Source organism: Oncorhynchus keta, chromosome 32, assembly GCF_023373465.1.
Source record: "Oncorhynchus keta strain PuntledgeMale-10-30-2019 chromosome 32, Oket_V2, whole genome shotgun sequence".
Lineage (NCBI taxonomy): Eukaryota > Metazoa > Chordata > Actinopteri > Salmoniformes > Salmonidae > Oncorhynchus > Oncorhynchus keta.
Window position 1 is genome coordinate 20,192,804 of NC_068452.1, and position 17,066 is coordinate 20,209,869.

Sequence of the window (17,066 nt, forward strand, 5' to 3'; positions counted from 1 at the left end):
GAGAGGAGAGAGGGGACATGGAGAGAGTTAATGGGAGAGAGGAGAGAGGGGGAATGGAGAGAGGGAATGGGCCACTCTGCCTCCAAAATGGTATAAGGTACAGAAAAGAAAGAGAGAGTAAAGAGTGAGATGTGTGTGTGTGTGTGTGTGTGTGTGTGTGTGTGTGTGTGTGTGTGTGTGTGTGTGTGTGTGTGTGTGTGTGTGTGTGTGTGTGTGTGTGTGTGTGTGTGTGTGTGTGTGTGTGTGTGTGTGTGTGTGGGAGAGAGCGAAATCTCAAGAGCGGCAGAGAAAGTGAGAGCGAGAAAGCGCTTTGCCCTTTGTACCGGCGTCCATTGTGACTTGGGATGGGGATGTAGCATGAGCAAAGGGACCTAGCTCATCCGACAACTACAGTTCATGCGCGCGCGCGTGTGTGTGTGTGCTTATCACAATGCCCCTCCCTACCCCCTACCGCCTCTTAAACTGGGGGAGGGGTCACAGATTAAGAACACTCTCCCATTTGCACACAGCTGTTTATATCCACAGGTGTGTGCATCAGCAGAGAGTGTGTGTGTTGTGTTACTCCCCACTGGACTGGTTAAGTGTACAGTATGTTAATGCCCATTTGTTAAACAGCTTCGTCCTCCAGGTTGCACAGGGGCTGCCAAGGGTTCCCATTCTATTAGAATCATGTGGGTTGAGTGAGGTAAAGGGCCCTACAGAAAGTGTCTAGTGTACTGCCTGGGACTAACTGTGTGTCCGTGTGTCCGCAGGTTCCTCGTATTATGACAACGTGCGGCCGTTGGCCTATCCTGACTCAGACGCCGTGCTCGTCTGCTTTGACATCAGTCGCCCAGAGACCCTGGACAGTGTCCTGAAGAAGGTCGGTGTCTTCCTCTTCCTCACCCTCCAACTGCCCCTCTTCCTCCTCCCCGGTCGGTCACGACCAGGGTATATAACCAACATGCCCAGCCTTCAGAGAACATGGTTTATTACTGTTGTTTTGCGATTGCGTTCACACCTGTTGCGGAATTTGCCTCACTGCGTCAAAGCGCCACACACAAGCCAAATGAGACACAGCCCTTGGAGATAAACATCTCACTTCTAACGTCAAAATGAAACTCTGCCATCAAAATCTAACAATCCTTTTCCAAAACCATTTGAATGACTCTTTCAAAGCAGCAACACACTGACATACTTTTATACAAAACACTGCTGTCTTTAGTACTTTGCGTACCTTTTTAATGTGTCTCATACAGGCTTCTGTGAAGGATTGTTCCAGTACAGTACATCTACTCACATTTCAATCAACACAAACATAGAAAGACATCAGAAAGAAATATATATATATATATATACAGCTGATTCTTTTGCCTTCGCAGGTTTTTACAACAACAACAAAAAAAACACTAAGAAAAGTAGAATTACAGTACAATAATCAATACAAGATGTTACTGTAAACTCACAGAAACGAAAATAATTACAGTAAAATTACAGTGCAAATGGTAAACTAAAAGTATTGTACGGGATGGGGTGGATGGTTTATGGATCCCGCCTTCTGTTAGGGACTGACCCCACCTCAATGTCTCCGCATGCCTCTTCCATTGCTTGCAGAAGAGGCAGGCGGTCATGTGGTTGGCGCTCCTACACTTTCCAACGCCAAGCCGAAAGTAATTCCTCAATCGGATTGAGAAATGGGGAGTAACGGGGGCAAGTGTACAACTGTGAAGTTATTGTGGTTGGTGAGCCAGTCCCTGACCAGAGCAGCCCAGTGTAAACTAACATTATCCCAGATGACAACAAACCCAGGCTGCTCAGGTCCGTCCTGTACAACTGTGAAGTTATTGTGGTTGGTGAGCCAGTCCCTGACCAGAGCAGCCCAGTGTAAACTAACATTATCCCAGATGACAACAAACCCAGGCTGCTCAGGTCCGTCCTGTACAACTGTGAAGTTATTGTGGTTGGTGAGCCAGTCCCTGACCAGAGCAGCCCGGTGTAAACTAACATTATCCCAGATGACAACAAACCCAGGCTGCTCAGGTCCGTCCTGTACAACTCCATTATGTAGTGCATCCAGAAATATGATTATGTGTTGCAGTATTGTAGAGACCGAGGTTGGCATGGTGATGCATCCAGAAATATGATTATGTGTTGCAGTATTGTAGAGACCGAGGTTGGCATGGTGATGCATCCAGAAATATGATTATGTGTTGCAGTATTGTAGAGACCGAGGGTGGCATGGTGATGCATCCAGAAATATGATTATGTGTTGCAGTATTGTAGAGACCGAGGGTGGCATGGTGATGCATCCAGAAATATGATTATGTGTTGCAGTATTGTAGAGACCGAGGGTGGCATGGTGATGCATCCAGAAATATGATTATGTGTTGCAGTATTGTAGAGACTGAAGGTGGCATGGTGATGCATCCAGAAATATGATTATGTGTTGCAGTATTGTAGAGACTGAAGGTGGCATGGTGATGCATCCAGAAATATGATTATGTGTTGCAGTATTGTAGAGACTGAAGGTGGCATGGTGATGCATCCAGAAATATGATTATGTGTTGCAGTATTGTAGAGACCGAGGTTGGCATGGTGATGCATCCAGAAATATGATTATGTGTTGCAGTATTGTAGAGACCGAGGGTGGCATGGTGATGCATCCAGAAATATGATTATGTGTTGCAGTATTGTAGAGACCGAGGGTGGCATGGTGATGCATCCAGAAATATGATTATGTGTTGCAGTATTGTAGAGACCGAGGGTGGCATGGTGATGCATCCAGAAATATGATTATGTGTTGCAGTATTGTAGGGACCGAGGGTGGCATGGTGATGCATCCAGAAATATAATTATGTGTTACAGTATTGTAGGGACTGAAGGTGGCATGGTGATGCATCCAGAAATATGATTATGTGTTGCAGTATTGTAGAGACCGAGGATGGCATGGTGATGCATCCAGAAATATGATTATGTGTTGCAGTATTGTAGAGACTGAGGGTGGCATGGTGATGCATCCAGAAATATGATTATGTGTTGCAGTATTGTAGAGACCGAGGGTGGCATGGTGATGCATCCAGAAATATGATTATGTGTTGCAGTATTGTAGAGACCGAGGGTGGCATGGTGATGCATCCAGAAATATGATTATGTGTTGCAGTATTGTAGAGACCGAGGGTGGCATGGTGATGCATCCAGAAATATGATTATGTGTTGCAGTATTGTAGAGACCGAGGGTGGCATGGTGATGCATCCAGAAATATGATTATGTGTTGCAGTATTGTAGAGACCGAGGTTGGCATGGTGATGCATCCAGAAATATGATTATGTGTTGCAGTATTGTAGAGACCGAGGTTGGCATGGTGATGCCTCCAGAAATATGATTATGTGTTGCAGTATTGTAGGGACTGAAGGTGGCATGGTGATGCATCCAGAAATATGATTATGTGTTGCAGTATTGTAGAGACCGAGGGTGGCATGGTGATGCATCCAGAAATATGATTATGTGTTGCAGTATTGTAGAGACCGAGGGTGGCATGGTGATGCATCCAGAAATATGATTATGTGTTGCAGTATTGTAGAGACCGAGGGTGGCATGGTGATGCATCCAGAAATATGATTATGTGTTGCAGTATTGTAGGGACCGAGGGTGGCATGGTGATGCCTCCAGAAATATGATTATGTGTTGCAGTATTGTAGAGACCGAGGTGGCATGGTGATGCATCCAGAAATATATTTATGTGTTGCAGTATTGTAGGGACCGAGGGTGGCATGGTGATGCATCCAGAAATATGATTATGTGTTGCAGTATTGTAGAGGCCGAGGTGGCATGGTGATGCATCCAGAAATATGATTATGTGTTGCAGTATTGTAGAGACCGAGGGTGGCATGGTGATGCATCCAGAAATATGATTATGTGTTGCAGTATTGTAGAGACCGAGGGTGGCATGGTGATGCATCCAGAAATATGATTATGTGTTGCAGTATTGAGGGACCGAGGGTGGCATGGTGATGCCTCCAGAAATATGATTATGTGTTGCAGTATTGTAGAGACCGAGGTTGGCATGGTGATGCCTCCAGAAATATGATTATGTGTTGCAGTATTGTAGAGACCGAGGTTGGCATGGTGATGCCTCCAGAAATATGATTATGTGTTGCAGTATTGTAGGGACCGAGGGTGGCATGGTGATGCATCCAGAAATATGATTATGTGTTGCAGTATTGTAGGGACCGAGGTGGCATGGTGATGCATCCAGAAATATGATTATGTGTTGCAGTATTGTAGAGACTGAAGGTGGCATGGTGATGCATCCAGAAATATGATTATGTGTTGCAGTATTGTAGAGACTGAAGGTGGCATGGTGATGCATCCAGAAATATGAATATGTGTTGCAGTATTGTAGGGACTGAAGGTGGCATGGTGATGCATCCAGAAATATGATTATGTGTTGCAGTATTGTAGAGGCCGAGGGTGGCATGGTGATGGAGAACTCCTTGCAGACTCATGGCGGTGATATTTCCCCCCGCGCTGCCCAGGGACATTCACAAAGGCTCTTTGTCCTGTAACATTTCATTACTGTGAATATGGTGTAACTCAAAACACAGAACGACATTGTCTATGGGGGTGGGGGGTGGGTTGGGTCAGACACATTCAGTCAAAACTACAAGCTATACAGGCAAGGCAGGTACCCCCTATTCTTTTGTTCACTGAGGAGTGTAGACCGAATGTTGTAGAAATGGGGAGTGCATTGTATTGTACTGTGATGCAGAATGATGTGCAACAATTACATGGGTACAGTCTCGTGTAGAACGTTGAAGACATACCTGTTCTCCAGTCTAAATGTCTGTATTATGGATGCTACCGTGTAGCGACTCAGGTTGGGCTGGACTCTCTGCCTCCCTCATCTGTCAGGACATGACTTATGACACGGGTCCACCAAAGTAGCCCTTAATGTCGTCTGGCAAATGTCTCTGTCTATTGCCTGGTCCCCTTCTTTGTTCTTGTCCTCGTCCTCCTCCCACTCCTCTCTCTCTTCCTCTTCCTCTCACTGCCTCCATGTTTGCAAAGTTCTCACCAAAGAGGTGATCTTACCTGAGGTCTGTTTGTAGTGCTGAGGCTCAGACTAATTGGTGTTCAATTACTGTAGAAGTGTTTTCATGTGTGTGTGTGTGTGTGTGTGTGTGTGTGTGTGTGTGTGTGTGTGTGTGTGCGTGCGTGCGTGCGTGCGTGCGTGCGTGTGTGCGTGTGCGCGCGCGTGTGGGTGGGTGTTGCCAATTTCAGGTATGTTTTTTGCATTTTGAATAAAAGAGTGCTTCCCCGATGATTGCAAGAGATTTCATTCTTGAACGAAGTGTCTAATGTACGAAACCGTGTGTAGTGTTTTGCAAGTGTGTTGCAGAATTGCAAACAAAGAGTGCAAAGGAGAAAATGTGTTTGTGCTTTTGGTGCCGTTGCTTAAAGGCACGGTTGCGACAGTTAAGGTTTTGATGCTTTTGTCAAAGCGTTCACTGTCAGTGTGTAAAGCAATTGGCAAAAAGTGTCACATTCTCATCCAAAGTGTTCTGACTTCACTTCTCATATAGAGTTCCCATGCTATCTATAGCCAGCACATCATCAACAATAGACGACCCACCCCCCTTTATCGGCATGAAACAAGCAGGGCTACTTGACCCCTGACCCCTATAGGAATGGGAGGTCAGACTGGAGAATGAGAGGAGGCCTTGGAGCGCGGCTGGGGGTGGAATTTGGAGTGAAGGTCCAGCAATGGCAGATTAGCTATGCAACAACCAATCAAAGAGCAGCTGTTTAAGGAGACAGAGTATTTATGTGAATCTGGGCATTTATGGGACTTTCAGACTCGATGAGAAGCCAGGACAGATGCTGGTAGTTAACGTTTTTATGGTGGCTTTTGGGTGTGATATTTTGATACTGGACTTGGGAAGGGAACCAGCCAGAGTGTGGCAAGCTGGTGACGTGGTCATGGGAATGTTTTACAGCTATTCTCATGAGAGAGTTTGTGTGTGTCAGTAAATTTGTTATTTGACTGTTTTATATATATATGTGTGTGTGTGTGTGTGTGTGTGTGTGTGTGTGTGTGTGTGTGTGTGTGTGTGTGTGTGTGTGTGTGTGTGTGTGTGTGTGTGTGTGTGTGTGTGTGTGTGTGTGTGTGTGTGTGTGTGTGTTTGTGTCATGTAAACCAGTCTCGCTGGCCCTCTGCGGTCTCACAGTATTCCTCCATCTTGAGGCCATGTGTGGCGCGTCTCTTTTGAAGGTCTCCTCCTGTGAGCTCAGGACCTTGTAAAAGACATTCCCACGGCGGCTCTGTTGACGTGTTTAGTGGTCTGAGGGGAGCTGGTAAAACACGCCCCACCCACAGGCTCTGTAGAGCTAACCCACACGACACCTTGGTTCTACCCACCCGTCTCAGTCTCAGGGCTCAGTGCCCCCGTCTGTCAACTTAGCTTTTGGTTTTCCCATGAATCCCCTGCTAGGGGGTTTGCCATGACCCCCTGACCCCTAGCTGCCCCCCCCCCCCCGGTAATTTTATAAACCTGCGGCGAATGGAAACCTGTTGTCCAATCACCGGTCCAAATTAGACTCTTGACCTCTGTGACCTTGCCTGTCACCAATGGCATCAGATGACAGGAGCGGGAGGGGATTGAGAATGGGGGTGCAAAGTTATTGGATGGTATAGAAGAGATGGGGGTGGGGGAGGGGGGCAAAGGTTGTTTAACTCTTGACGGATGGCTGCACACCCCTGCATTCTGCATGTGGCACCTGGATGAATTCAGACATGCTGAATGTTTTGGGGGGTGTTATTTGGAGGGAGGCACATTTATTTATTTTCCCCAGCTGAAGTCTGAACGATGACATTTCATCTCACAGGGTGTTTGTTTCAACTGGACTGCACAGGGTTTTCTGTTCTGTACTATACCTAAAATAGCTCTATTGACTCAAGCCAGAGAGTGGAAAGAAATGAAATGAATCTCATACAGTTGCATTATATCACACAGAAATCTCTCTCCTCCATTTCTAGTGGATTAGGAAGTCTTATCCAAACCACTCAATTGCCAAAGAGAATTTAGAGCACCGATTTAATGGGGAGCTCATTGAAACAGTTTCCCAATTATTGTGAAATGATAGATATCTCTGAGGTCTAATCATAGATCTGTGTATTCATCTAACTGCGTGAAGCTTTATTGGGAGACTCACACAAATACACAGGGAACAGAACAGAAGTCTCACAGGGAGACGGAAGCAAAGTCATTAATTTAGATTAATGAGAGAACCTAATGTCTATTACGGAGAGATTTAGGTGAGGCAAAGAAACGGTTCATCCTCTATGGTCATCAGGGGCCAGGGTCAACCCTCCTCCTCTGTGAGCTAAGTGGCCAGGGTAGAGTCCTGGGGGTCGCAGGTCAGGGTAGTTTGTGCCAGAGAATGTCAAGGTCCTCTGTGTTGAGTGATTCCACTGTTTTCATAGCAATGTCCTGCTGGCGAGGTGACCTGACTGATGAGCGCTGCTGGCTATTTACTGATCTGTCTGTCTCTGTCTGTCTGTCTGTCTGTCTGTCTGTCTGTCTGTCTGTCTGTCTGTCTGTCTGTCTGTCTGTCTGTCTGTCTGTCTGTCTGTCCCAGATCTGGATCAAATAATGACCTCGGCCCAATTGAGGTGTGCTTGAGTTGGTTTGGAATGTGCACTTTTGGAACTATTCCATTGGTTCCATAATCGCAACGGGGAAAAACAAAATCACCCAGAGCTCTAGTAGTTGACATGTACAGTATTTCTACTAGGTTTGAACTGTCCGTCTACCTCTCTCTTTCTGTTTCTTCGTTAACCTCTGCCTGTCTGCCTGCCTGTATGTCTGCCTGTCTGCATGTCTGCCTGCCTGTATGTCTGCCTGTCTCTTTATGCGTTTCTTGTTAACATGCTCCTTCCTGCCTGTGTGTCCATCCCACAGTGGCAGGGGGAGACCCAGGAGTTCTGTCCCAATGCCAAGGTGGTTCTGGTGGGTTGTAAGCTGGACATGAGGACCGACGTGGGCACCCTGAGAGAGCTGTCCAAGCAACGCCTCATCCCCATCACACACGAACAGGTGAGCAGAGGAAGAGCAGCGGGCGAAGGATGGAGGAAGAAATGAAAGAGGGAGAGAAAAACCATAGCAGGAAGGAGACGGGTCTTTAAAAAAAAAAAGAGAAAGAGGAAACCAATCGAGTTATAATGAGACACGCACGGGAGAAGAGAGAGACAGAGCCGGCCTATTGTCAAACGAGCTTTTAACCCTTAACCCAGTGTTGATGTAGCCACCCACAGTTGCTCTATCAACACGCACACATATATTATGTACATATTACCCATAGAAACACACTGAAGCAGACATTTTGCAGAGGTTGGTGTTCCGACTCTAATGGACTGACAGCGATGTGGAGGTTGGCTATTGTAAAGGGGGTTTAGGGGGTGGCAGGGTGGGGGGTGGGTATGTATAGGATTCATGTCTCAGGAGTCGAGACACATTTTACCCTGAGATTAAATATTCATGCAGATTTAGGGATTTTGAAAAGGCGGTATGAATAGAAAAACAGACTTTGATAAAACAAGGTCTTTTATCGCACGCTACCACATCCTCTTAGCCAGGGGCATGGTAATGATGGAGGGAACGCTACCACATCCTCTTAGCCAGGGGCATGGTAATGATGGAGGGAACGCTACCACATCCTCTTAGCCAGGGGCATGGTAATGATGGAGGGAATGCTACCACATCCACTTAGCCAGGGGCATGGTAATGATGGAGGGAACACTACCATATCCTCTTAGCCAGAGGCATAGTAATGATGGAGGGAACACTACCATATCCTCTTAGCCAGAGGCATAGTAATGATGGAGGGAATGCTACCACATCCACTTAGCCAGGGGCATGGTAATGATGGAGGGAACACTACCACATCCTCTTAGCCAGGGGCATAGTAATGATGGAGGGAACGCTACCACATCCTCTTAGCCAGGGGCATGGTAATGATGGAGGGAACACTACCACATCCTCTTAGCCAGGGGCATAGTAATGATGGAGGGAACGCTACCACATCCTCTTAGCCAGGGGCATGGTAATGATGGAGGGAACGCTACCACATCCTCTTAGCCAGGGGCATGGTAATGATGGAGGGAATGCTACCACATCCACTTAGCCAGGGGCATGGTAATGATGGAGGGAACACTACCATATCCTCTTAGCCAGAGGCATAGTAATGATGGAGGGAATGCTACCACATCCTCTTAGCCAGGGGCATGGTAATGATGGAGGGAACGCTACCACATCCACTTAGCCAGGGGCATGGTAATGATGGAGGGAACGCTACCACATCCTCTTAGCCAGGGGCATGGTAATGATGGAGGGAACGCTACCACATCCTCTTAGCCAGGGGCATGGTAATGATGGAGGGAATGCTACCACAACCTCTTAGCCAGGGGCATGGTAATGATGGAGGGAACACTACCACATCCTCTTAGCCAGGGGCATGGTAATGATGGAGGGAATGCTACCACATCCACTTAGCCAGGGGCATGGTAATGATGGAGGGAACACTACCATATCCTCTTAGCCAGAGGCATAGTAATGATGGAGGGAATGCTACCACATCCACTTAGCCAGGGGCATGGTAATGATGGAGGGAACGCTACCACATCCTCTTAGCCAGGGGCATGGTAATGATGGAGGGAACGCTACCACATCCTCTTAGCCAGGGGCATGGTAATGATGGAGGGAACGCTACCACATCCTCTTAGCCAGGGGCATGGTAATGATGGAGGGAACGCTACCACATCCTCTTAGCCAGGGGCATAGTAATGATGGAGGGAACGCTACCACATCCTCTTAGCCAGGGGCATGGTAATGATGGAGGGAACGCTACCACATCCTCTTAGCCAGGGGCATGGTAATGATGGAGGGAACACTACCACATCCTCTTAGCCAGGGGCATGGTAATGATGGAGGGAACACTACCACATCCTCTTAGCCAGGGGCATGGTAATGATGGAGGGAACGCTACCACATCCTCTTAGCCAGGGGCATGGTAATGATGGAGGGAACGCTACCACATCCACTTAGCCAGGGGCATGGTAATGATGGAGGGAACGCTACCACATCCTCTTAGCCAGGGGCATAGTAATGATGGAGGGAACACTACCACATCCTCTTAGCCAGGGGCATGGTAATGATGGAGGGAACACTACCACATCCTCTTAGCCAGGGGCATGGTAATGATGGAGGGAACGCTACCACATCCTCTTAGCCAGGGGCATGGTAATGATGGAGGGAACACTGCCACATCCTCTTAGCCAGGGGCATAGTAATGATGGAGGGAACACTACCACATCCTCTTAGCCAGGGACATGGTAATGATGGAGGGAACACTACCACATCCTCTTAGCCAGGGGCATGGTAATGATGGAGGGAACACTACCACATCCTCTTAGCCAGGGGCATAGTAATGATGGAGGGAACACTACCACATCCTCTTAGCCAGGGGCATGGTAATGATGGAGGAACACTACCACATCTTCTTAGCCAGGGACATAGTAATGATGGAGGGAACACTACCACATCCTCTTAGCCAGGGACATAGTAATGATGGAGGGAACACTACCACATCCTCTTAGCCAGGGGCATGGTAATGATGGAGGGAACGACGGGGGGTGATAAACAGGTCAGTAAATCTTTGAAATAATCCGCTTTTTGCATGTTTTGATGCTCCCCGTGTCTGACATACCCCCCCACCCCCCATACACACACAAAAGCTCAGGGAACCGAGGCCCCTTTCCACTGTGAGCTGGCTGTGGGCCAGCTGTGTGCTGGCCACTGGGGAAAAACCAGATAGAATCCCCCAAGCAACGGGGAAAAAACAACGCATGTAAATAAAATAGACAAACAAAAGATAGAATGGGAGACCAATAAGCTCATGGGCAATGTTTCAGAGGCTCATGTTCGGGCTGTTGTGTTTTTGTTCTACGTCATGCTCTATTTCTGTCTGAGGGAGCTACTGTACTGTACTGTTCTGACCTGTCTGTAATTGAAAGGGAATCTGTGTCACATACAGTACGAGCGCCAGGCAGGCTCCCAACAGCCAACTTTTGCTGATCTAATCCAATATCCCCCAGCTTGTTATCCTGTTGTTGATCTCAAAACGGAATTCTGGTAGCAGAGTTGAGGAGTCACAGGCGAGGTGACCACAGGGTGAACCCTACACATTACACACTCATCTGGCAACGGTCTGATAAAGCTTTGCTGCTTGTCAGGCCCATCTCTCCCTCTTCCGTTGTTTCTCTCAACCTTCCTCACCCCCTCTCTCGCTCTCGCTCTCTCTCTCTCTCTCCCTTCCTTAATCTCTCTCCCTCCCTTAATCTCTCTCGCCAATCGCTCAGTCTCCCTCCCTCTCAATCTCTCTCTTTCTCTCACCCTTCCTTAATCTCCCTCCCTCAATCTCTCTCTTTCTCTCTCTCTTTCCTACCTCTCTACCTCCCTCCCTCCCTCCCACCATTCCTTAATCTTCCTCCCTCACAATCTCTCTCTTCTCTCTCTCTCTCTCTCTCTCTCTCTCTCTGTCTCTCTCTCTCTCCTCCCTCCCTCCCTCCCTCCCTCTCTAAATCGGCGTTTCCACCTAATAGAGACGTTTCCTGTGACTGTGTAAGGAAGGAGCCTTGATAAGATCACACCAGGCCTGTGGTTCTGAAAGGCCCCATCTGTGTGTGAGTGCATGTGATCCCCAGACAGGGCCATTGGAGGTGTAAAGACAGGGAAAACGGCATAATCCAATGCAGAATGTCGTGGAAATTTCCTCTATTTACCAAATCATGGGAGCAAACCACACACACACACACGTCAGAGTTAGTTATAAAAGTCCATCTTTAATTATATGAGCTCTATCACAATCCTGTGACTCTCAGATAAATTCAGTGTCTCTCAGTGAATTCTCTGAGAGCCCCCTTACAATGCAACTGAGTTCCTTTAATAGCAAAGACAGACATAGTCAGACAGCATAGACATAATTCATCGTTCAGCTTTGTCTCCTTTCCCAAACCCCAGAACCATAAACCAAATCCTCCATATCAACAGGCATATATCAAATTGTCATTTAGATACAACCAACTCAAAATACAACCAAACCTGGACAAGCTCACGGAGAGGAGGGTGAGGCTATAGGTTAAGATAAAAGCAACATTAGAGGGAGCATAGAATGATTCCAGACACTGCAACCCTCCTTTCCCCACTGGGAAAGGTAGGGAGTAAAAGATATGTTTACACATGATGACACTTTGACCTCTCCCCTCTCTGTGGCCCAGGCAACTTAGTTTTGACATAGAACAGATAACTGCAACCTCGCCACAGTATTATACAAAAATACCATTCTGATGAGAATTAACTTACACACATTTGATGAATATTAAACATCTTACATATGTTACCAACAAATTCTGAATCCTCCACGACAAGAATAAGGAAAGATAGCCAGAGAGGAGAGGGCAAATACAGTACCATAGAATTCTAAACTGAAACTTCATCTGTTCGATGTATCCTTTCAGTCAGTGAGCTTTGATAACACTGGACCCTGGGGGGAAGCAGGCAGCAGACAGTGCCAGGCAGGCTTTGGGCAGAGAGTTAGTTTCTCCTCTCTAGTCTCCCATACATATACATGTACCAGACAATGGGGGGGGGACTCTAGCCCATTGGGCTCTCTGTGGTGGGCTTTCTGCTCAGTTTAAACAGCAACAACAGAATATGGCAGTAGAAAGAGAGACAGAGTGAGATAGAGAGAGTGTCATGGATTAGTCATTAGATGTAGGGCAGGTGCAACTGTCTGCACTGTAGACATGATGTTTAGACCAGCAGCATCTCTGTGTTTCCTGCTTGTCTCTCACTATAGTAACGTGAGATCATTGGTGCTAGGTTATGGCGAATTAATTGTCATGGTACCTCAAGAAGAACAGTAGATACTATTCACAACAACAGGATGTTGTTGACGATGATGTTCTTGATGTTGTTGTTGATGAGGATGTTCTTGATGTTGTTGTTGATGATGATGTTCTTGATGTTGTTGTTGATGATGATCTTGTTGTTGATGATGTTTTTGATGTTGTTGATGATGGTGTTCTTGATGTTCTTGTTGTTAATGGTGATGTTCTTGATGTTGTTGATGATGATGTTCTTGATGTTCTTGTTGATGATGTTGTTGATGATGATGTTCTTGATGTTGTTGATGATGATCTTGATGTTCATGATGTTGTTGATAATGGTGATGTTCTTGATGATGATGATCTTGATGTTGTTGATGATGATGTTCTTGATGCTGTTGTTGATGATGATGTTCTTGATGTTGTTGATGATGATGATCTTGATGTTGTTGATGATGATGTTCATGATGTTGTTGATGATGGTGTTCTTGATGTTGTTGATGTCGTTGATGATGACATTCTTGATGTTGTTGTTGATGATGTTCTTGATGTTGTTGATGATGTTGTTGATGGTGATGATCATGATGTTGTTGATGATGATGATGATGTTCATGATTATGATGTTCTTGATGTTGTTGATGATGATGTTGTTGATGTTCTTGATGTTGTTGATGATGACGTTCTTGATGTTGGTGTTGTTGTTGATGATGATCTTGATGTTCTTGTTGTTGATGATGCTGTTCTTGATGTTGTTGATGATGATGATGTTCTTGATGTTGTTGTTGATGATGATGATCTTGATGTTGTTGATGATGATGTTCTTGATGATGTTGATGTTTTTGATATTGATGATGATGATGTTCTTGATAATGATGATGTTCTTTATGATGTTGTTGATGTTGTTGTTGATGTTGATGATGATCTTGATGTTGTTGATGTTGTTGATGATGATGTTCTTGATGTTGTTGATGATGATGTTAATGTTCTTGATAATGATCATGATGTTCTTGATGATGTTGATGATGATGTTCATGATGTTGTTGATGATGATGTTCATGATGTTGTTGATGATGATGTTCTTGATGTTGTTGTTGATGATAATGTTGTTGATGTTGTTGATGATGATCTTGATGTGGTCCTTCTGTGGCTCAGTTGGTAGAGCATGGCGCTTGTAACGCCAGGGTAGTGGGTTCGATTCCCGGGACCACCCATACGTAGAATGTATGCACACATGACTGTAAGTCGCTTTGGATAAAAGCGTCAGCTAAATGGCATATATTATTATTATATTATGATGATGATGTTTTTGATGTTCTTGATGTTGTTGATGATGGTCTCTAACCCCCTCCCCTCAGGGTAGTGGCTTGGCCCGTCAGATAGGTGCGGTAGCCTACGTGGAGTGCACCTCCAAGGTGTCGGAGAACAGCGTACGGGACGTGTTCCACATCACCACGCTGGCATCTGTGCGGCGGCCACACAAGCCTCAGCTGAAACGCAGCAGCTCCCGCCGGGGCCTCAAACGGGTGTCCCAGCTGCCCCTGCCCCCCCTGCCTGGTCGGACTGATACCCTGGATCCTGCCCCTGCCATGCAGAAGGACCGGGCCAAGAGCTGTGTGCTCATGTAGAGACCCACCAAGACAAATCTATATATATATATACAGTACAGTATGATACACAGAAATATATGACAGACAGAGGAACTCTATTTATTGGTTTTGTTTTGTTCAATTTTATTTAATTTTTAAAAAAGAAATCCTCTATTATTCTCGTTTTGCACTGCTGAGGAACAAGGACAAAAAAAAGAAAAAATATGCTTTTGTGTGTGTTTGCGAATCTTTTTGGAGCTGTTTACATGATTTTTTTTTGCTTGACTGATGGACGGTGAAGTGGACTGGTGTTCTCGAGACAAAGTCTCAGGGTGGGGAGAGGAGAGGAGGGGAATAGGAAGTTCTGCATGGTCCTGGGGTAGGGTTTGTGGAGTGCACTGACTGGGGGGGGGATCAATCCTTCACACAAGGACGGCACAACAGCCATCTTTACTGCACGGCTGGAGGAGAAGACTTTCATTCTGTGGAGAAGGTAGTGGAGGAGTTGGATCAGGAAGATGGAACAAGAAACGTCTCACTGGACAATGGACATGGTTGCTTTTGCTATGCTATATTGTGATGATACTTCCTGTTGCCATGTGTGAATAGAAACGTGTAAGAACAAAAATGCTGAAAAGGAAGGGACTCTTATTGAGTGGGTAAATGATGGGAGTAGGTCAGACAGAACTACAGAAGTCAGTTGGACGTTGTTTTTGTAACCAGAGTTAACATGAAGAATGTGTGGAGTTTTCCTCAGATTATTCGAACCACAAGTGCTTTCTAGAAAAAAGTCACTTTACATATCTGTTTTTGTAATAATTTAACACTATTCTATGCGTCAACTCCGATCATGTCAATTTGATTCAATGAAACTATTGCTGTTGTCGTTATGTTAAGATGTTACTTTGTGGGAAATTTAGTGGTAAAATGTTAGGGCTATTTTACTGTATTTTCACATACTCTAAAAGTCTCAAATAAAGCAACAGCTTGGCTGTAGGGAGAAGAGACTTCCTCTCTGACCCATGTCTCTTCGTTGTGTTTGAGAATATATCAGTGCTGTCAGTCACTAACATTGCATGCGGTGCTGCTAGAAAGTATGTGAACCCCTTATGCATTTACAGATTTTGTTATGAAATCTTAATTTAATCAGAACCAGTCTTTTTGACATCTGACATACAGTTGAAGTCGGAAGTTTACATACACGTAGGTTGGAGTCAATAAAACTTGTTTTTCAACCACTCCACAACTTTCGTTTTGGCAATGACACAAGTCAAATAGAACTGTTTGGCCATAATGACCATCATTATGTTTGGAGGACATAAAGGGGGAGGCTTGCAAGCCGAAGAACACCATCCCAACCGTGAAGCACGGGGGTGGCAGCATCCTCACGTGGGAGTGCTTTGCTGCAGGAGGGACTGGTGCACTTCACAAAATAGATGGCATCATGAGGGAGGAAAATTATGTGGATATATTGAAGCAACATCAAGACATCAGTCAGGAAGTTAAAGCTTGGTCACAAATGGGTCTTCCAAATGGACAATGACCCCAAGCATACTTCCAAAGTTGTGCCAAAATGGCTTAAGGACAACAAAGTCAAGGAATTGGAGTGGCCATCACAAAGCCCTGACCTCAATCCTATAGAACATGTGTGGGCAGAACTGAAAAAGCGTGTGCGAGCAAGCAAGGAGGCCTACCAACCTGACTTAGTTACTCCAGCTGTCAGGAGGAATGGGCCAACATTCACCCAACTGATCATGGGAAGCTTGTGGAAGGCTACCCAAAACATTTGACCCAAGTTAAACAATTTAAAGGCAATGCTACCAAATACACATTTTGTGTATGTAAACTTCTGACCCACTGGGAATGTGATGAAAGAAATCAAATCTGAAATAAATAATTCTCTCTACTATTATTCTGACATTTCACATTCTTAAAATAAAGTGGTTATCCTAACTGACATAAGACAGGGGATTTTTACTAGGATTAAATCTCAGGAATTATGAAAAACTGAGTTTAAATGTATTTGGCTAAATTGTATGTAAACCTCTGACTTCAACTGTATGTTGGTGTAGAGAAAATCATACGTGTAGTAGAAGAACATAATTAAAAAGGTAATTACTGCAGGAGCAAAAATAAGTCAACCACAGGTTGCATTGGTTAAATCAAGTAGGTAAGTCGAATCAGGTGGGTTAACAATTGGTTACCAAATTAACCAATCAAAGGAGAGATCGTTAGGAAAGAGTTTGGGCGGGATTCTGACAAATAGAGATCAGAAACCTGGTCAGTTTGGTGTTACTCATCCAGGTGAATGCAAAGCACACCACGCGGAGAGGAAAGGAGATCTCAGAGGACATCAGGACGAGGGTAGTGAGAGCACATCAGTCTGGGGAAGGCTATTACATCATCTCAAAAAGATGTGAGCTCTGTCAGTCCACTGTTTGGCAAATCATTTACAAATTGAGAGCATTTAACATGACAGCAACTCGGCCTAGAAGTGGACGCCCTTCCAAAGTATCCCCAAGAGCCACAAGAACAATAATAAATCAGGTGAAAGCTT

At 45.5% G+C, this 17,066-nt stretch overlaps 1 protein-coding gene and 1 long non-coding RNA gene across 7 annotated transcripts in view; both read left to right on the top strand.

Annotated features, from left to right (window-relative positions):
- The window catches only part of LOC118371396 (rho-related GTP-binding protein RhoN-like), a 51,001-nt gene extending 35,473 nt beyond the window's left edge, over positions 1-15,528 (top strand). Inside the window, exons 3-5 of one of the 2 annotated variants that reach the window (XM_052490834.1) lie at positions 753-862; positions 7,942-8,076; positions 14,284-15,528. In XM_052490834.1, the coding sequence (XP_052346794.1) occupies positions 753-862; positions 7,942-8,076; positions 14,284-14,487 (449 nt within the window). In that variant the 3' untranslated portion in view covers positions 14,488-15,528. Of the gene's footprint in view, positions 1-752; positions 863-7,941; positions 8,077-14,278 lie in introns of both variants that reach the window. The other variant, XM_052490833.1, reaches the window with a different exon arrangement.
- LOC127914480 (uncharacterized) lies at positions 2,054-4,237 on the top strand. 5 transcript variants are annotated; one of them, XR_008088525.1, is made up of 5 exons: positions 2,054-2,152; positions 3,215-3,332; positions 3,451-3,686; positions 3,745-3,803; positions 4,038-4,231. It is a non-coding gene; the product is annotated as an uncharacterized LOC127914480 (long non-coding RNA). The 5 variants fall into 5 exon arrangements; XR_008088526.1 differs by lacking the exon at positions 2,054-2,152 and having other exon boundaries at positions 2,933-3,332; positions 4,097-4,237; XR_008088523.1 differs by lacking the exon at positions 2,054-2,152 and having other exon boundaries at positions 2,933-3,332.
- Positions 15,529-17,066: the final 1,538 nt, after the last annotated feature.